Source organism: Talpa occidentalis, unplaced genomic scaffold, assembly GCF_014898055.3.
Source record: "Talpa occidentalis isolate TD23 unplaced genomic scaffold, MPIMG_talOcc4v2.1 talOcc4.3, whole genome shotgun sequence".
Taxonomy (NCBI): Eukaryota; Metazoa; Chordata; class Mammalia; order Eulipotyphla; family Talpidae; genus Talpa; species Talpa occidentalis.
Window position 1 is genome coordinate 4,457,420 of NW_023603184.1, and position 21,500 is coordinate 4,478,919.

The following is a 21,500-nucleotide window of genomic DNA, read 5'->3' on the forward strand; positions in this document are numbered from 1 at the left end:
GCGCTGCAGCGCCGGGCGCTCGGCCCGCCCCTGCGCGGCGCTCCGCTCGGATGCGCGCTGCGGGCGGCGCCGCGGTGGTACGTTCCCCGCGCCGCGCCCCCCCCGGCCCTCCCCGCTGGTGGTAGGTGCCGGAAGTGCCGCCATTTTGGGGTGTTCTGCTCTGGCGGCAGCGGCAGCGGCGGCGGGACGCGGAGGCTCCCCCGGGACTCGGCCTCAGCGGCGAGGCGGCGGCGGCTGCGGAGGCGCAGGCAGCAGCTGAGGCGGCGGCGGGCTCCGGTGCAGCCGCTGGTGAGTGCGGCGGCCGCGCGATAACGGGCCGCGGTGGGGAGGAGGGAGGGCTGGGCGGCAGGAGGGAGGCGCCGCGGGGCGGGGCGGGTCCAGTCCGGGCGAATGCGGGTCACCGGCCCCTCGGGGCGCGGCCGCGGCTCCCTCCGGGCGCCCCGGGGGCAGCGCCGCGGTCTTCTGCGTGTCGGGGTTCTCCGCTCCCCGGGTCCGGCCGCGCTTGCCCCGCGCGTGCCCCGGCGCCCCGCGAGACCCGCCCTCCTCGTGGCCTGGCCCCTCTCCGCGCCCTTAGACTGCACCCTGGGGACCCGGAGCGTCTCGTTCCCTGTATCGGGGTGGGGTGGGGGCGGGCTCCGTCCTCGTTCTTCCAGTCGCCGTGCCAGACCCCAGCTGCCTGCCCGGGACACCCCTTTCCTGCTCCTGTCGCCCCACGTGTTCTTGGTGCCCACCCCTGGCGGGTCCCCAGGACCCCCGCCTTTGGGGGCAGCGCCTCTCGTCGGGAGCCTCGTGAGACCCGGGTTCGTCGCCTCAGATCGCTAGGGCCTTGACTCGCCCTCCCCCACGTCAGGTGCTCAGCCCCGTCACGGCCTAGCCGCGGAGCCCAGATCTCGCACCCGCGAGCTCGCAGAGCTCATTGAGGAGCTCGCTGCTTGCTGGAGCCTGGCTTTGGATCTCAAGCCCGCGGTCTTTTGATTGTGGTCCTGGGCAGGATGTTTTAATTCCCTAGGACTGTTGCATAGGCTGTAAGGGGCTTCCCGTTGGTGTAGGCCCATCCCTGCACTTGAGGGGAAGTGGTGAGATTTCGGTCGGAACCTGTTTCATTCAGCAAAATGGAATCTTTTTCTCGCCAGCAGGTACACTGCTGTACTTTTTATTACCCTCAAGTAAAAAAGACGTAAATAGCGTGAATGCTTTGGAACGTCTGCGGTGTAAGAGGTTGCGGATCCCCAGCGAATCCTTCACAGGAACTTCACCTTTTAAAGATCTTTGGTTCGCCGTGAATTGGAAACGCTTCCGTTGCATTTGCATTCTTTCACCCTTTCCACAAGTGCTCTTGATTGCTCTTTTCCAGAAGCTCACATCTCTCAGAGTGCAATGCAAGTTTCAGTTTCTCCTTAAAATTCTTTTTTTTAAAACTTTGTAGACCTTTTTTTTTGATTTATTTATTTATGCATACAAGAACTGGGTGGGGTACAGGCCAGAGGTGTTGGGGTTAGAGGACTCACCAGAGACAGAGTGGGGAACAGAACAGGCAGACTGACTGAAATACACTGCTGACAGGAACAGCGGGTGTGACAGGAGAGGTCTGCTGCGCCATGTGGGTTGCTCCCTGGCCGGAGATTGAACTCGTGCTGCAGTGCGTGCACTATCTTGGAGGCCCTCTTCTTAAATTCTTGGTGAGGAAGAAAGAAGGCAACTCCACTTAGCATCACCCAGGATTCTTTTTGTTTTAACATTAGTGAATCCATGGGTAAACTAAAGCTGCACTCCCTCCCCGCATACCATTTTTTATATTTTTATTTAGAGTATGTGGTTTCTGATCATAAGTTAGCCAAGATTGAAGCATTGCTGTTTTAAAGCAGAGCTGGAACTTTGAGCAGTGACTTTAACCAGGAAGTTTATGGTTCCTCTAGAAGTTCTTCCTCTTGACTATCCACCACCTGTTTCCATTAAAAATTATTGTTGACCCAAAGCATATGCCTCAACTTCTCTTCAGCCATTGATTCTTGCCCATAGTTTTTTCTTCTTCTTAAAATCCTTTAGCAAGATGGACTGTTAAAGATGGGATGTCCTTTCCAAACTGTCGTTCACTTTTCAGATGAGGAAACTGAGACCCTCAGAGTTAAGTGTCTCACTTGAGCAAGGTTAAGTGAAAGTGCCCTTAAAAGTCTCATCACAGATTCTCCCTGCCTCCCCCATGATACCTTAAACAGTAATGCAGATAGCCTTTTAAGATTTGATAGAATGGAAAGGACCCTGGACTTGAGATAGAAGCACTGGATTGTAAGACTTGCTCTGCCAGTTACTAACTACAACTCGTGGTCAAGTCACTCAACTGTTTTTATGAATCTCAGCTTATTCTCATCTACAAAGTGGAGGAAATAGTGTCATCTCACAAGGTGCTCATTCAGCTTCAGTGCAGTAAGGTATCATAGGCAGAGGTGAAATTTTAGTCATAATTATTTTTTCCCTAAAGATTTCTGTTTTCTTTCCACAGAAATTAGAGATCCATTATAAAAAAAACACAAATAAGCCAAAAAGGAAGAAATTCACCCTTAGCCCCACCACTCACGAGAGGTGACTGTTAATATTTGATCTTTAGCATATTGTTGTTTTTATATGCTCTAGAAATGTTTATTATTTTACCAAAATGGGCTTTTCCTAGTCAGTTTTGTGATGTGTTTTCAAGATTTAATAAGAGATAGGCATGGTTTAACTACCACGTCTTAAAAGGTGCTCTATATTTAATAGTCCTTGCACATGTGAGGTAGTCCAGTGAATATCCCAGCACAGAAGGATAGAAATCCCTCCTTTTAACATATGCTTGACTAGAAGAGGTGGCGAGGACAGGCAGAGAGCTAACATTCACTGTATGTTTACTATGTCGTTTTTTACGTAAAGTTTTGAGCTCTGCTGTTGAATGTGGTATGACTCCTGGTTTCCGTGCCTCTTCCTATAACTGCCACTGCAGCTTCTTCAACTTCATTTTCTTTTTCTTTTTTTTTTTAAAGAATGGGTGGTACTTTTAGTGTTATTGCACTTTATTTTTATTTTTTTTAAAGATTGATTTATTTATACAAGCACTGGGTACAGTCAGAAGCGCGGGAGGGTGAGAGAATTCACCAGAGCCAGAGCAGGGGCAGAAAAGGCAGAAGGACCAAGGTACACTGCTGAGGGGAGCAGCGGGTGGCAGGAGAGATCTGTCGCGCCATGTGGGATCCTCGTGGTGGCCGGGGATTGAACCAGCGCTACAGAGGCTGCGGGCAGCTTCGCAGCGCAGCGCAGCGCTCAACCGCTGCGCCACCAGGGGAGACCCTCAACTTCATTTTCTTATAAGACTGTACCTGATAAGGAAGTGGGAGGTTTGGAAGTGGTAGTGGGATGCCTTGGGAAGGAAAAGAGCTGTCACCTGGAAGTCAGGGTGGAGTTGCAGGAAGTAGGAACAGAGGCTTCTCTGCTCAGGGCTTTGGGTACTCACAGCAAATTGCTGTTTTTTTTAAACCAGTGACTGATTTGGTTAAGCTGTTTTTTTTTTTTTTTTTTTTTTTTGGTGGGACCCTCACTGGTGGCCGGGGATCGAACTGGCGCTGCAGAGGCTGAGGGCAGCCTCACAACCCAGTGCTTAACTGCTGCGCCACCAGGGGAGGCCCAAGCTGTTTTCTTTTTCAACAAATTTATGGAGATACAATTCATATACTCTACAATTCAGTGATTTTTGGTATTTTTTTTAAATTGTGAAATATATTTAGCAAAACTTGCCATTTAAACTATTTTTTTATATTTGCATTTTTACGTGCAAAACCCATAAAATTTACCATTTTAGTACTTTTTTTTTTTTAAAGATTTGTTTATTTATACATACAAGAACTGGGGTACAGACTAGAGATGCAGGGGGTGAGAGGATTCACCAGAGACAGTGGGGAGCAGAATAGGCGGATTGACTGAAGTACACTGCTGAGGGGAGCAGTGGGCGCAACAGGAGAGGTCTGCTGAGCTACATATGGGTCACCTCCCTGGCTGGAGATTGAACTCATGCTGCAGTAGCTGCGGATTGCTTCATAGTGATGTGACTTAACCCCTTGCGTCACCAGAGAGGCCCCACCATCTTAGTACTTTTGAGTGCACAGTTCTGTGGCTATTAAGTACATTCACGTAGTTGGGAAACATCTCCCAAACTTTATAAACAACTCTTCTTTTTTTCTTCCCCCCAGCTTCTGGCAACCACCATTCTTTCTGTTTCTATGAATTTGACTACTTTTAGATATCACATATAAATGGAGTTGTACAGTATTTGTGTGAATGTACAACATACACTCCTTAATGTTGTGCCATCATCACCATTATTTCACTTAACATAGTATCTTTAAGGTTCATCCGTGCTGTAGCATGTAAAGGATTTACTTTTAAAGGAATCTGTTATATGTGTATACCACATTTTGTTTATTCATCTGTTAATGGATAAGAGGTGTTTCTACTTTTTGGCCCTTGTAAATAGTGCTGCTATGAACATAGGTGTGCAAACATCTTTTTGATACCCAGTTTTCAGTTCTTTTGGATGATACCAAGAAGCGGGATTGTTGGGTTATATGGAAGTTCTATTTTTAATTTTTTGAGAAACCTTCATGCTGTTTTCCATGGTGATTGCACCACTTTACAATCTCACCTACAGTGTACAAGGGTTCCAATATCTCCATATCCTAGCCAACATCTGTTATTTTCTGTTTTGTTTAAATAGTAGCTGTTCTAATCAGTTTGAGATGATATCTCATTGTGGTTTTGATTTGCATTTTTCTTTTTTTTTAAAGATTTATTTATTTATACAAGCACTGGGTAAGGTCAGAAGCACGGGAGGGTGAGAGAATTCACCAAAGCCAGAGTGGGGAACAGAACAGGCAGATTGACGAAGTACACTGCTGAGGGGAGCAGCGGGCGTGGCGGGAGAAGTCTGCGTGCCATGTGGGACCCTCGCCCAGGGGCAGGGGATCGAACTGGCGCTGCAGAGGCTGCGGGCAGCTTTGCAACCCAGTGCTCAACCGCTGCGCCACCGGGGAGGCCCTGATTTGCGTTTTTCTGATTAGCGATGTTTCCAAGGAATTTCTTCTTGTGTGTTTGTTGGCCATTTGTGTATCATCTTTGCAGAAAGATTTATTCAAGTTCTATGCCTCTTTTTAAATCAGGTTACTTTTTGTTGTTGCCTGGGTTTATAGATCCTGAATATATAATCAGGTACATGATCTGCAAATACTTTCTCCCATTCGACATGTTCTTTTTTCTTTTTTTTTTTTTCAAAGATTATTTTTATGCACACAAGAGCTGGGGTACAGGCCAGAGGTGTGGGAGGTGAGAGGATTCACCAGAGACAGAGTGGGGAACAGAACAGGTAGATTGACTAAAATACACTGCTGAGGGGAGCAGTGGGAGAGGCAGGAGAGGTCTGCTGTGCCATGTGGGTTGCTCCCTGCCTGGGGATCGAACTTGTGCTGCAGTGGCTGCAGTTAGCTTCATAGGTTGCGTCTTAACCCCTTGCACCACCAGGGAGGCCCACCACATGTTCCTTTTTCACTCTATTTATGGTGTTCTTTTATGCACATGTTTTTAAGTTTGATGTAGTCCCACTTGTCTATTGTGCTTTTTTTGCCCGTGCTTTTGATAAAGTCTTAGGGAAGAAATCGCTTCCATGTCCAGTGCCATGACGCTGTTCCCCTATATTTTCTTCCAAGGGCTTTATAGTTTTGAGTTTTAAGTTAAGGTCATTTTAACCCTTTTTAAGAGTACGATTCAGTGGCATTAAGTACATTCACTCCTTAATGTTGTGCGATCATCACCATTATTTCTAAAACATTTTCCTCACCCCAAGCAGAGTCTCTGACTGTTAAGCAATGACTCCCCACTGCTGTCTCTGCCTAGCCCTTGGTAACCTCTAGTCTATTTTTTGTCTTTAGGGATTTGCCGTTTCTAGATATTTCATGTAACTGGAGTCATAAACTACTTGACATTCTGTGTATGGCTTACTTCACGTAACATAGAGGTTCAGGGTTCATCCTTGTAGCATGATCAGGACTTGATGATTATTTTTGGGCTCTCTTCTTTCATCTTTATATCTCTCCCTCATTTGGAGCTTTGTAAAGGCTGTTGAATCGATTAGAAGTCTTCCTTTTTGTGGTGGAGTGCCACTCACAGAGGAATGTCCACTGACATGCTCAAATCACTTGAAAATTCAAATCAGTACACATAAAAATACATAATAATGGGAAATCACAGTTAATAGTATCATTTCTAACCTAATCATAATTTTCAGTCTTTGAATATACAGCATTTTCACAATAAAGTAGTTATGGAGAGAACAGTGAGTTTCTGTCTTTGGTTTATAACTATGAGTGATTTTTGCTAAAGGAATAGACTATTGTCCAGGTATTACACATTGTGTATAGATACATTTGTAAACCTGGTATTTAGTGGCCTACTTAGACTTAAATAGCTAATGTTTTTAGGCTAAAAACATTTTGAGGGTAGTCCTAGGTCGCCCAGTTTGTTTCAGTAAGAACAACACTGTTAAAAGAATTCTTTGCATGAAAGGCTTTCCTAGTAAGGTAAGCTTCTACTTATCCTTTTGGAGATTCACTACTGATTTTGATCTGCTTGATTGTCTACTTTTCCTTTCCTTTCCTTGCTTTTTGGACCTTTACTCCATATTCTTCCTCTCCAGTAGAAAGGGAATTTTCAATCTTTTGGGTCATGGGATGAACTGGAAATTTTATTCACTCAGCCCAAAGAGGTTCTCAAACTCCGTTATAGTACTTAGCACATGAGATTATATTTTAGTGTTTGGGAGGACATATAAATAACATGAATCTTTGTTCTGTTTGAAACTATTACTTGATTTTTAATTAGTTTTGATAATAGAAATAGAATATATCATGGAAGTTCAGAAATTTAATTTAAATCAATAATTAATTTTCTTTTTTTATTTTTTTTTTTAAAGATTTATTTATTTATACAAGCACTGGGCACAGTCAGAAGTGCGGGAGGGTGAGAGAATTCACCAGAGCCAGAGCGGGGAGCAGAGCAGGCAGAAGGACTGAAGTACACTGCTGAGGGGAGCAGCGGGTGGTGAGAGAGGTCTGTGTGCCATGTGGGACCCTCCTCCGGTGGCCAGGGAGCAGCCGGGGATCGAACCGGTGCTGCAGAGGCTGCGGGCAGCTTCGCAACCCAGTGCTCAACTGCTGCGCCACTGGGGAGGCCCCAAGAATTAATTTTCTATGAATCCTTTCTGAGTGGAACGTCTAACAAATCCCAGACTTGATTGCTATTAATATGATGATCTTGTAGTTACTTTTGCACACACCTTCCTAGAGGTGCTGTGGCACCCTGAAATAGTCAGAAGGCAAGTAAAATAGAAATAACCTTTTGTAGAAAACCTGGAGATATAATCTTCCCATAATTGAGAGTTGATTTTTTTGATTTTTGAGTCCTTAAAATGGAACTTGTAGTTTGAAAGAATGATGTGATTTGAATGGCGGCTTATAATAAGCATAGCCTGGGAGAGATAGAGGTGACAGCTTCACCCATTGGCTTATAAATTTGTACCATTATTGTATGACCTTAATATTTCTGGGTCTGCTTTTTTAAATGGAGATACGACTTGGAATGGCAATGGGGGAATTAATTGAGATAACTTTCACTGTGCACTGAGCAGTACCTGGTACAGTGTTGATAAGGCTGTTTCTTTTTTTCCATCTGTGAAAATGGACATACTACTAATTACTCTTAGGTAAGTAATGCAGTTGGACCAAATAAAACAACACAGCAGTGCCATACATATATAGGCAGAAGCTACTAAGTCCATTTTCCCCTTTTGGGTATATTTTGTTTTGCATTTTTCTTTGTTTTGTTTTAAGGGATAAGATGTTTCCTAAAATCCAATTTGTGCATCTGAAATGTTTTGCTCCAAAGGGGATCCTTCCCCTAAAACCTTTCAGTACATTGTTCCCTGTGGAATATTTGGAGTAATGGTTTCCTAGATCCATCTTCACTGTCTCTATTTCACATGAGAGTTTATTGATAAGAATCTTCTATTACATAGAAAACCAAAAGAGATAAATATGTTACTGGATTTGTAATACAAATACTGGGTTTTCCTCCTAATTAGGTGACTAATTTTAGGGGATGGTAGAAGGGCATTAATAGTAGTTGTAATGTGTGTGAGTTTATCAGTTTTATGTATTTGCTTTGTAAAATACTGTATCAAGAATTCTTATATGAGCTTCAGAATTTGCTAAAGATAGTTTTTCTGATGAGATCTTTGTGATTGTAACATTGTGTCCTTGTTATGAAATTGACTATTAAGATCTACTCAGAGATTTCCATACAGGATTGATCAGCAAAGTTGTTTTATTATTTTTGACTTGTGCTATGCATTGGACGCCATAAGTGTACCCGTAAACTTTCCCCAAAATGTTTTATATCCATCATAAGTTGGATAGTAACTTAAAATATCTTTCTGCTAATTAATCCTTTAATTTTCCTGGAAACCTTGTCTTACAGACTAGAAGAATAAATACCAAATTTTCTCTGGGCATCGTAACATGGGTGTTTAGATTTTATCTTCTTTTTTAGTATTCGCCATTTTCATGCAGAACATGAATTTTATAAATATGAAAAATAACATTAAAATTAGACCCTTTTTCCCCCTCAAGGAATGAGAAAGTCTAGTTAGAAGAGACTGTATATTTCAGTATCTCACATTTTAACTTTCAGAGTTTTGTAAAGTTCTGATGTGACAAATCCTCTGACCTCCACTTTACAAGAAAAGAACTCATTTTCACAACAGCTTTTGGATTGTAATGCTTTGATTTTTCTTTTCCTCCTCATAGCAAATATGTAAATATGTCAGCAAATATAAAGAGGAATGGTGAGTTTAGGTAGTTTAGAAACTGCAGTGAGATCTTGCTGAATTGATTTTTTTTTTTTAACGATTTTATTTATTTATTTATACAAGCACTGGGTACAGTCAGATGCGCGGGAGGGTGAGAGGATTCACCAGAGCCAGAGCGGGGAACAAAACAGGCAGACCAACGAAGCACACTGCGGGCGCACACTGCGGGTGGCAGGAGAGGTCTATGCACCATGTGGGACCCTCGCCCAGAGGCCGGGGATCGAACCGGCGCTGCAGAGGCTGCGGGCAGCTTTGCAACCCAGCACTCAACTGCTGCTCTACCAGGGAGGCCCTCACTGAATTGATTTTAATGTGCCATTTTGGAGATGTGTTCATAGATGCAGAAATTGACTTTAGAAAGAACTCTTCACTAACTGACATACACAGACTGCCAACTTTATTTACAGTTATGTTCAACTTTGAAAAAATGGAGTGGACTATTACTCACTGAAACTTTGTTTACAAGTTGGGGAAGATGTTTAGTTTGGGGATTATACAAATTGTTTTTTGGTTCCAAAGAAGTTAAATTTTTTAGCATTACACTTTGAGTTTTGAAAGGTCAATAATTTCATTTACATAACACTGCCACTCTTCAGTGAAAGAATCGCTAAATTAGAAACTGTCACCACTTTCTTATTGTTCTTTTACCTTTTTGTTTCCTGTGAGATTGAAGCAAGCTCTTGCAGAAGCTGTGGGAATGTGTGATATTTTGGTGATAATGTGGGGCAACGAATAGTCTTCACTGAGTAGACTGTCTTTTTTAACCAAATATTATTTGGACATCTGTTAAGTTTTTGCTAGTGTCTGTTTTGTTCAGATAATTTACGGTAGGCTTTTCTCAGATTCTTTGTACCATAGCTTTTGTGTGTGGGAAACATTCCTCTTTTCTGCTCCATTCCCCTCCCCCAGGCTACCATCACAGAGTTGGGCTAGTGTTTCTCTCTTCTGCATGAATTCTGTCTGCATGATGCTGCTAATTTACCATGCTAGGTTGGTTGGGGTATTACCAGTGAGGAACACCTGTACTGTCCTGTTGGCTGCCTGCCTGGTTTTGAATGTTGTCTGAGCAAGAGTCCTCCGGGGGTACATAGAGTGAAAGGAAGTTAAGATGGTGTTGACAAGCTTCTTGAAAAGTATAAATGACCCTCACTAACTAGCTAGTTACTACTACACTTTGAAGCAAAATTGCTTATGTTCATACAGTCATTTAAAGCTGTATGCAGGCTCTCAACAAGGAAATTTCACTGGAAGCTGTTTATATGGTAAAATACTAATTATTCCTCAGTTTCATATTTGCTAGATGTCTAGTATTGGAGGAATAGGCATTGTGTTTTATGATCTTCAACCCTTCCCTGCTCAAGATTCTTTTATTTAGTGTGCAGAAAACCAACAAAGCTTTTCCTGTTGGTTCCAATATTGTGTCATAGAATATTATTTAGTTTTTAGTTGGTGATAATTTTTTTTTCATTTTAGCAAGCATTTAAGCTTTTTGAGGATGGAGATTGTCTTTTGTTGCTTAGTGTATAACATCCTGTGATCTTGTAAGGAGTCAGGGAACAGTCCCTACCCTGATTATACTCAGAACTGGTCATTCTCATAACAACTTATTGGACCAGGGGTGGACACCTAACTTGAGCTGGGCACATTTATTTTTCCTAGAATGAGATTGGAAGTGGGAGTCAGGTTTTTAGGGAACACACAGATCACCTGAATTTAGAGAACTTGAAACACAAAAAACTCAGTTGCTGGGGTGCAGCCTAGTTAAGGTGCATACGTGTGGAAGCAGTGAAGACCAGTATGCACGGTCGGAGAATTAAGTAGATTTATCCAGAAAAATTGGAGAAGTAAAGCTCTGTCGAGAGAGGCAGCCATTCACATGAAGAATAGAAGCCTGAGTGCCTAAAGACTTTCCAGGTCCACACCTGGAAAGGGTCCACTTGCCTTTAGGGTCCTTGGAAAATACTCAACTCCACTATGGTTACAATTCCATTTTTTGCTTGAGTTAACTTGAAGGAGGTTTTTCTCATTTACTACCAAAAGAACACTGAATGTGACACTTAAATTCATTTGAATTTTAGGATAGTCAGTCTCGCATCTTGGCTCTTTGGAAAATTTCCCCTACTCTCAAGCATCCTCCCTACTTCCAGGCTTAGGCTGGTTAGAGTCTTGTCAAGAACCTCTTAACTGTCTTGATCTTTAGATGTTCACCTGTGTTGTTACTTTTGCTGTATAATGTGTTCATGCTGGTGCTTTGCTAGATCAAGACTGAGTTTTTTGTTTGTTTGTTTGTTAAACAGGCTTTTAATGATTGTTTATAACTGACTCTTTTAGGCATATTAATCTGATAGTAATAAAATAATAATGTTATTTCAGACAAGAAACAGAGCCATCATTTAAAAAGACTGTATGAGGCATGTGGTTTAGGGTTTTTTTTTTTTTTTCTTTTCATTTTTAGTTCACTAATACATTTGTTTTAATTCTTTGATTGTTTCTACTTAAAATAAGTTGATGGACTTTAGTGGAACACAATAATGTGGGTTGAACTGCAGTTGAGACTTCAAACAAAGGGTAATGGTGAGTGGCTATGTGCCCAGTTGATGGATTCTGTCTGGTCTCGGCTCAGTCACTTACTTCATGAATGATCTGTAATAGGAGCATCACAGTGGTGTTTTTCTCTTTGAAAAATGTTAATGAGGAAGAGAGGGAAACTCTGGGAAAATGGCTAAATGCTTCTAATTTTGATTTTTTTTCTTCCTTTGATCATTTGATTTCTCTCAGCTGAAAGATTTTATTCCAGAGAAAAGTAAAATTTCTCTAGTATTAAAGAGACAATAGCTAGCGTTGAGGTGTGGATTTGTATAAAATAGAGAAATGGAAGAAAGGAATTTGCCAGGTAGAATAAGCTGGAAGACATTATTTGACATTAAAGGCAAATTATTTTGAGTATGTACCTAAACAGTGTTATGCTTTTTTTAAAAAAAGATTTATCCATATAAGAGCTGGGGTACAGGCCAGAGGTGTGTGTTGGGGGGTGAGAGGATTCACCAGAGACAGAGTGGGGAACAGAACAAGCAGACTGACCAAAGTACACTGCTGATGGGAGCAGCGGGCAAGACAGGAGAGGTCTGCCTTGCCATGTGGGTTGCTCCTGGGCCGGCCCAGGATCGAACTCATGCTGCAGAGGCTGCGGATTGCTTCATAGTGCAGTACTTATTAACACCTTGTGCCACCAGGGAGGCCCTGCCTCCTCCTTTTTTTTTTAAGCGTAGGCTCCTTTTTTTTTTTTTTTTTTTTTAAGATTTATTTATACGTACAAGAACTGGGGTGCAGGAGGTGAGAGGAGTCACCAAAGAGTGGGGAGCAGAAGAGATGGATATACTGAAATACACTGCTGAGGGGAGCAGCTGGCGAGACAGGAGAGGTCTGCTACCCCATGTGGGTTAACTCCTTGGCAGGGGATCCAACTGGAACTCATGGTACAATGACTGGCAATAGCTTTTTTTTTTTTTTTTTTTTAAGCTTTATTTAATTATAAAAGAACTGGGGTACAGGTCAGAGGCATGGGAGGGTGAGAGAATTTACCAGAGACAGAGCAGGGAGTAGAACAGGCATACGGACTGAAGGCACTGCTGAGGGGAGCAGCGGGTGAGGCAGGAGAGGTATGCCATGCCATGTGGGTTTCTCCCTGGCCTTCTGGGAATCAAACCGCTGTGTCACTGGGGAGGCCCCTACTGGCAATGGCTTTATCGTGCTGAGACTTTAACCCCTGCACCACCAGAGAGGTCCCCAAATGGCACTTTACTCCTAGATTTTGAGACAGTTCAGCTTTGAGGTGAGGTATAGGATAGGAAGAACACTTTTAAAGTTGAAATTCTGTGAATTTCTTGTTGGTTTAAATCATTGTCTTTGGAAGATAGAGTACTTTAATGCTCCAAGGAGTTTTCTGGAAGAGAATATATAAACAGCTTTCCATTGAACAGTATTAGGTTGGTTAAGATTTGTACTATGAAAAACCTTTGTGTGGCTCTGTGATCTTAGACCTCATATTGTACATTGCCTGAACAAAATTGAAAAGCTCCTAGACAGTCTTGGTTCTGGCTCTCTTTTCTGTAGCTCCAGAGAATGAGAAAAGGAGAACCTGATACTCTTGGCAGTGTATGCTTTCTTGCCTTTCTGGGCCAAGATATGCATTTAAAAATAAAATCAAAGAAATTGTAAACCAGTAGTAAAAATGAATAAAGCACCCAGGAGTTTGCCTCTTATGCATGTGACTTGTGTGTCCTTTTGTGTCCTAGGCTGTCTAATATTAAACTAATGTGACAAAACTGTCCCCTGTCATTTACACTTCTCCTTTCGGGGTTATGGGGAAAAGTCATGAAAAGATGCAACATTTATTATTTATCTACTGTTTTTTTATCATGCTGTTTATATTTAATGGCCTCTGAATACATTTATGAATATAATTTTTTTAACTACAGAAATTTTTTTTTTTTTTGGTAAAGATTTTTACTTATTTATTTATACAAGCACTGGGTACAGTCAGAAGCACGGGAGGGTGAGAGAATTCACCAGAGCCAGAGCGGGGAGCAGAGCAGGCAGAAGGACCGAAGTACACTGCTGAGGGGAGCAGCGGGCGGCAGGAGAGGTCTGCGCGCCATGTGGGACCCTCCTCCGGTGGCCGGGGAGCAGCCCGGGATCGTACCAGCGCTGCTGAAGCTGCGGGGAACTTCGCAACTGCGCTCAACCACTGTGCCACCGGGGAGGCCCATGGGATTGGGAAACTTTTTAAAGAACTTTTGGACCTGCTATAAGAAAGCTTAGACGAGTAAACATAAACAGAACATGCTGTAATATTTCTATGGAATATTTTGATGTCTATTGCTTACTTTTTTAAAAAAAGATTTATTTATGCATACAAGAACTGGGATATAGGCCAGAGATTGGGGGGGGGGTGAGAGGATTCACCAGAGACAGAGTGGGGAACAGAACAGGCAGATTGACCAAAGTGCACTACTGAGGGGAGCAGTGGGTGAGTCAGGAGAGGTCTGTTGCGCTATGTGGGTAGCTCCCTGGCCAGGGATCGAACTCGTGCTGCAGTGGCTGCCGATTGCTGGATTGCTTCAGAGGTTGCATCTTAACCCCTTACGCCACCAGGGAGGCCCCTATTGCTTACTTTTAGCTGACAGTATATAACCTGTCTCCTAGATCCACTCTCCCGCTTGCCTCCCTCCCCCGACCCTTTTTAGGCTTGTGAATTTGCAATTTCTGTATTACTTCTATAAAAATAGTCACAAATTTGCTTTCAACACATTTTATCTTTGTGGCATATATATTTAGACTTTTCAATAACTTAAGATCAAGGGAAGAGTTTTGAGCACAAAAGACACTTCTTGAGCTGTGTTCCAGGTACTTCGTACTTCTCAAATTATTGGTTATCAGGCTTAGGATGACTGAAATTCTAGATTACTATGAAATCTGGTGCTACTTCTGTTATTGTTCATTTTGCTGGTGTAACTGCTCTGGGTTAAGTAAGACCTAGAGAAAGACTTCTGTTCCAGAAAGCTTACAATTTAGGAAAATGTTTTCTTTTTAATTATGACTACTCCACTTCTTTGAACAAGCCAGCTCCACAGATCAACTTGTAAGTGATCTGTTTTTTTAAGGTACCTTTTAACAGAATGCGTCTCTAAGGACCTGAGAGGCAGTTCATCTCCCTGAATTATAATACCCTTTGTCTGCACAGCAATTTTGGAGGCCGATTTACAGATTAAACTTAACATTTCTCTGTTCTGGTCATGTCAGAGAACACATTTATCTTGATTTATCTTATAATCATTTTTATTATAACATTTTGTGTCTGATAGATTTCTGAACTAATGTGAGGAAGTGGAAATTTTTTAGTAGAAACTTGCTTTGGAGAACTTTGAAGTCTTGATGGAAAAATATTAAAGAATATAATTTATGTAATATAGCGAACCGGAAAGAAATGGCAGCATACGTAGATCACTGAAGCTTTGTTGAGTTTGTATTTAGTTGTTTTTATGAATAAGGAAAAACATTAAGACTTGGATGTATTTGTGAATTCTGTACTCTTTGGTAATATTTCTTGAAGGCAGCTTGCTGGTAAAAAATTAGATCAGGTTCTCTGAGTTGCCAGATCCAGAACATCAAAAAATGCTTTAACTGAAAGAAAGGGAAAAAAGCCTGCTGGATCCACCCCCAGAAATCCTAGTGGGTCCCCATGGTAACAACCTTCTTGCTTACAACTTGTCACTGTGTAACTGTCACTGGGGTTCAAAGAAAAGCCAGTATATCAAGAACTGTGTGGCGTTAACTACTCCTTGATGAAATGCTGTTGCACATTTGCAACAAACTAGAAATAGAAAGTTAAAGGTTTTAATTTCTGTGTTCCATTAATTAGATGCTTAAAAAAGCTGCCTAATTATGGTAAGGTGCAGCAGTGGGAAGGTGGTGGGTGGCCAAGGCAGGCATAGGAGAAAGCCATAGGCTCAGAATATTAGAGTCTTCAGAGATTTTTCTTCTTTATCCCTTTTCCTGTTGCAAATGAGATGATCACGAAATGCCTTACTTAGGCTCACATAGAAGCAGAAGCAGCATTCCAGTTCAGGCCCTCTAAATTTCTAGCACATTGTTCTGCTGTTGCATTTACCATGACTCTACTTTTCATTGTGAAGTCTGAGGTAAGGAAAAGACCTTAGAGCTCATGTCATGTACGGCAGTTGTTTAACTGCTGCGGAATCCCTTTTACACTGTATTGGGCAGGTGGTGTCTCTGTCTCTTCCCTAAGGTTAGGTTACTTGTCCAGTTAGCAAAAACTTCACCGCTTGAGTTCAAAGAGGAGATAAATGTTTCTTATTTTAAAGCTATATGTTTTTTCTGCCCATATAAAATAGCAATTGAAAATTAGGCCCAAATGTATTTTAATTAGCCTGTTTATCTCCACTAAAGTCATGCTTGTCAGTCATGACAAGACAGATACTTCTTCAAAAGAATTATGTCATGCCTAAGCTCTAGAACTTTGAAAAGATAATGCCATATTTGGAACAAGCTAGTCCTTTAACAGGTGGGAGGGAAGAGATGATAAATGCTATATTCAGCTTCAAGTAATGTGCCTAATGAGATGAGATGATTGTGAACTAACGAGTATCAGAAGAGGTCTCAAAATATTTCAGAAGCAAAATTGAAAGCCAAATGGAGGAAGTTTTATTTTTTAGTGATGTGGTTGTGTTTGTCATTGTTCTAAAGTATGTTCAAAGGTGAGTTTTGGGTTATTAGTTACATACACCAAAAAGGATTTTTTTTTGGCCCATTTTTTGGGTATGATGTTGTTCAGGATGTTGTCATTCAATGCCTTTGTCTTTAAGTGCTTCCGCTTTTATTTCACTATTTTGTCTTTCAGAACTGCTTGAAAGAAGTAGGAACATTTAAGATTATTAACTAGTGAACCGGAAAGAGAATCTTTTATATCTTTTAAGCAAGACATGAATGAGTATTTTCTAATATGTAGAGAAATGTTTTCTGTTTGTTATAACATATTTTTTTTCCTCGAAGAATTTACCATACCTAAAAATGGAGAATTTGGCTCCAATATTAATTTTTCTTTTTGTCTTACCAGAAAATTAAAGTGAAAATGCTGTTGGCAGTCTTTTGCTGTCTTGACTTCAACACAGTAGAGAATGCTATAATGAAAATGTGGCTGAGTTTTTAATGTTCTGGAATTTCATGACCACCAGCACTTCTTGTTGTGCAGCCAAGGTAATTAAGGTAATCAAATGTTTTAGACATTAGTAAGTGTGACCTGGCTCTGAAAGAAATCTCTAATCCTAGCTTCATCCCAGTGCCTATTTCCCTCATTTATTCTAAAACTTAGACTTCACATTGATAGGGGAAGGGGGTAAAGAGAGACAGACAGAGGGTAGGAGGGTGGGGGAGGATAAGAAGAGAGCTACAAGTGCATCCTAACTGTGTAGACAGGAAACATGAAGCTAGGAATCTCAATGAGGATAGGAATTTATTTGGGGCATCCAGTCCATCACTGTAATGTTCTGCCATTATTCTGTACTTTGTGCTTATTGAGGCCCAGTCTCATAATCTTAGTGAAATAATTTTTGTGGAACCTGTTTTTTTCATGTGGTAGTTACTCTTTTTAACTGTTAATCAGTAATGTAAATTTAGTGTTTCATTCTTATCTTTGAGAAAGTTAGGAAAATAGGCACATCTGTTAAATTGCCCTGATAAGATATTTTGTACTTACCTAAACTGTTTAACTGTTCTCTTGTTGAAAAGTAGGAATAATTTAACCCTAACAGAAGTGGCATGGAAATGTGATTTTAAGGTAGGTAGCAGTCATAGCGTCTTTAAGTCCTTGTAAAGAAATGCATGGAGTCCCTCTGGACAGACAAGTGGAGGTATTCCTCCCATGGTCATTTAGCAGATGAGGAAGCTGGACGATGCATCTTTATTTGTAAAATCAGTGAGACATAATGTGTCATGAAAGGCTGGCTCTGACCCTACCCCTAAAAAATATGGTATCAGCTCCCATACTGCACAATTATTTTTATATTGCTTCTTCGTTCTAAACAACCAATTGCCATGAGCGCCTAGAAAAGAAAGAAAACACTAACCTTTCCAGGCCCCATTGTAGTCACCATCACATTTACGGAACAGCTTCGTTTGGTCCATGCCCTCTTTTGATTGAGCCACACTAAAGAATGTCCCAAATGTTTTCTCAATATATGTCCCCATTAGCAGTCGTGCCTTTAAAGCCTCATTTACTAGTTGATTCACAGTGGGGGAGGACCATGTTCAGGAACTTTCTAATAGCCTGCATTTGCTTGTCTTTCCTCTCTTGGCTTCTATTTATGTTCTTAGTACCTCTTCCTTGAGCTTGCACCTTCTGCATAACTGACTATTATATCATCTTTGGGGCTGCAAAATAAAAGTTGGAAGATTTTAAAGTTAAAGTTCCCAGAATAATGTTGTCGCCCACGTTGCACATATGTCACATCTTGAGTTTACTAGTTAAGTCTCTAAATATGTGCTTTATATACAGTATATGCAGTGTGATGAGTTCAGTTGCCATGAGAAACTAAAATTTTTAGGTTTAAATAGTTCAATGATGGACACTTTTTCTTTCATTGTCTTAGAGGAAAGTTAATTTTTTTCTCTTATCTAATATATATATGTATTTTAAACAAATTAAGGTATTAGACAGTGGCCATTCTCACATATCACATCTTGCTAAAAGAATGACTCACTTCTTTGTTGCCATGTTATCAGTCTCCTTCATTGCAGTTTTCTGTGCACTAGAGTTTTCCCTCTGTACCTTCTTCTGTTACTTTGTTTGCTCTAGGATAGCATTAGAACCAGGAAACTATAAGCTTTACTTTATAAAAAAAAAAAAAGTGCACCTGGTAAGAGAGGTACTCTATTGGGACAGCCCTAAGCGTGTAAGGACTTCTATTCTTATGTAAATCCTTTAAGATGAACTGTAATGGTGAAATATGCTTGAAAACTTTTAAATAAGCATTCTGATGTTACCTTGTCATATAAAAACAATTCAGGGTCTGCTTGAATTGGAATGAATACATTACTTAGAATAACTTCTTGGCCGTTGGTGACTTGCTTGTTGTGGTTGACTGGGTATAGTCATGAAGATTTCCTTCTTTTTAGAACAAGAAACACAAGAATAGATGACAGGATGTTAAAGATGAAACAAATTGTATAGTATTTCATCTTGGGTTCTTAAAACTTATTTTGTATCATGGACCATCTTTAAAAATCTGGCCAAAAAAATCACAGATCTACTTCCCTATAGATATAATTAAATACATAAAATATATTTATGCATGTATGCTTGGTTTTATATATAACATAACGGATTTTATAGATACATGAAATGTCCATGAGTTCTGTGTGTTCGTTGACTCCGGTACCTTTTTTCACTTAAGGAAGCAGGTCCAGAGAGAAGTCTTCTGCAAAAGGCCATTCTCACAGGTGTTTGTTATTTATTTTTCTTATAGGTGCTCATAGCCATTTTGATTTTTGAGTTTTAATCACTCTTGGTATATATAATTGTGGTCTTTTGCATTGTGTCCTTTTCTTTTACTTAGTTGCGTTCATGTAAGTAATCTTAGTAAAGTATGTAACAGGTAGTTAAAACTGTGATCTTACCCAGAGAGTATTCTATTAATAATAATAAGTCGGTTTTTTTTGAAACCAAAGTTGCTCTAACAGGGCTCAGAAAAGTTAAATCTAAAAACCTCTCTTTACAGTCAGGTTTTTATATTTATTTTTAAGATTTATTTATTTATGCATACAAGAACTGGGGTACAGGCCAGAGGTGCAGGGGGTGAGAGGATTCACCAGAGACAGAATGGGGAACAGAACAGGCAGATTGACCGAAGTGCACTGCTGAGGGGAATAGCGGGCGAGTCAGGAGAGGTCAGCTGCGCCATGCGGGTTGCTCCCTGGCCAGGGATTGAACTCCTGCCACAGTGGCTGCAGATAGCCTCGTAGGTTGTGTCTTAACCTCTTGCGCCACCATGGAGGCCCCAGTCAGGAGGTTTTTAATGAAATGTTTAACGCTTGCACACTTCTGTATTTTATGGGACATGGAAGTGCCTCTGTTGGAATTCTGTGTTCTTTTTCAGTATTATCAAACAGAGTGTCGACAAGGCTCTGCCTTGTACTAGACGATCTAGGTAGTGGCACTGAGAGAGCAAGTTTACCATCACTTAGTATCCTTTGCTTACCGTTACTTCATTATCTACAAGTAGCAAAGAGGAAATTTCAAATAGTTAATTTGCTGATAAAAATATATTAAAGTAAGTAATAATAGTGGACCAATTATATCTTAGAATTTGAAGGCTTTTTGTTTTTTTAAGTTTTGGGGAAAACATGTTTCTGGGGGACTAATTATTACATTTGTATATTCATGCCCCATTAGCTTGGGACTGTGTACACACACTAACTTTTCAGAGCTGGAAAATGCTGGGCAGTGCTCCTGTTCCCTGGAGCTCCCCTTCGTAATTGAAGACAGCAGAACTGAGAAAACCTCAGCATCAACTTTTCTAGTCTCTACTTTGTTTCCTCCTGTGCCAGATGTATTTTTTTTGTTTGTTTTAATGTATCAAATTCCCTCAGAGGACTAGGCAGAAGTTTCTGAAGTGGAAGAATATTTTTCAGAAAGTATTATCTGAGAAATGTTAAGAATGGATGCTGAGTGAGCCTGGTAGGTGGGACTTAAGGAAGATAGAGGTCTCTCTAGTCTCTGTGTCTGTCTCTGCTAAATGTAGTTTAGCACTGGCCATATGCTCCTATCAGCCTTATTATTTCATGTGTTAATTTTATCCAGAAAATACTAAAAATTAAGTATTGGAGGCCAGTGATAGTGAGACTTAACATTTGTGCTGTCAGTACATCCACTACAGTACTGAGTACGCATAAAGACAGTAACCAGTAAATACTCAGTTGTATTTGTTGAGCGCTGCAGAATCATTTGAGTCTGTCAACAGTATTTCTTATCTTTGGAGAGTTTACTCTGGTTACTAGTAAAGTTTTTCATATACAATGAGTTGAAGCTGAGTGAATTGTTCCAAGTAAAGTAATTTTTGCATCATAAATATTTGGCTCCTATCATATAAGCTAGCCTCCTGGGAAATAAATTTTTTAAGTTACATGAAAATTTATTTTAACTTGTACCGGCCAGAAAAAACAAAGAGTGACCCTAAAACATAGCCTGAGAGTTGGAATGAGACCTTCATTCTGAAAACAGCAAAGGGTCAGTAAAGGTTAGGCTCATTGACACAATTGGGGAATAATCTTTTTTGCAAGTTAAATTTTAGAATTTAAATCACACCGCTTGCTTTTGCTCTGGTAAGAATCTGACCTAGTAGAATTTTTACAGTGTCGTCTCTGTTTTCCCTAGCTGAGGGATTCTTGGTACAAGTGACTGAAATTATTGGGAAGTTCCTTGACTGAAATAGAATCTCTCAAACCTTTCTTCAAGTATCAGCCCGTGTTTCTGTCTCTGTTTTTTTTTTTTTGTTGTTGGGCCGTGTGAACAGAATGCATGTGTATGAGATAATTGGACTTCCATTAATGGCCCCCTTTCAGCAACCATGTATGGGTAAAGCTGTTCAGGTTCCTGCTCCTCCCTCTCTGAGCACGGAGCAGAATCTGTTCTGCTGAAGCTGCTGTTCCACTTTTCAGCTTTCTATATTTGTACAGCACCAGCAGGAGCAGCCCACTAACTGGTCGGTGTGGCTGCCCTGTGCACCCATACTGGCTCAGGCCTGCATAGGGCTCAGCCAGAGCACAGTTTTGTGTACTTACGTGCGTCCATCTGTCTGTGTACGTTTCTGTGGAGAACTGAGGTTTCCTAGTGAAAAAGGTGACCTGTCTCTATTGTTTTGTTCTGTCAATTACAAACTGTAGAGAATGTTTCAAAATCTTGGGGATGGGGTGAAGAGGCAAGATATATATTTTTTAACATAATATATTTGAGGGAGAGGATGCCAGACTGTTAAGTCTAGTGTCA

At 41.0% G+C, this 21,500-nt stretch overlaps 1 protein-coding gene across 27 annotated transcripts in view; it reads left to right on the forward strand.

Moving 5' to 3' along the window:
- Positions 1–219: 219 nt before the first annotated feature.
- The window catches only part of CELF1 (CUGBP Elav-like family member 1), a 76,049-nt gene continuing 54,768 nt past the window's right edge, over positions 220–21,500 (forward strand). For 8 of the 27 annotated variants that reach the window (XR_005127435.2, XM_037522284.2, XM_037522269.2 and 5 more), the window contains exons 1-2: positions 220–288; positions 16,575–16,723. Coding sequence is in view for 14 of the 27 variants with exons in the window: in XM_037522269.2 (XP_037378166.1) it covers positions 16,667–16,723 (57 nt within the window). In the remaining 13 variants the exon portion in view is untranslated. Of the gene's footprint in view, positions 289–15,364; positions 16,216–16,574; positions 16,724–17,245; positions 17,295–18,909; positions 18,956–21,500 lie in introns of those variants that run through there. The other 19 variants (XM_037522272.2, XM_037522273.2, XM_037522276.2 and 16 more) reach the window with 9 other exon arrangements.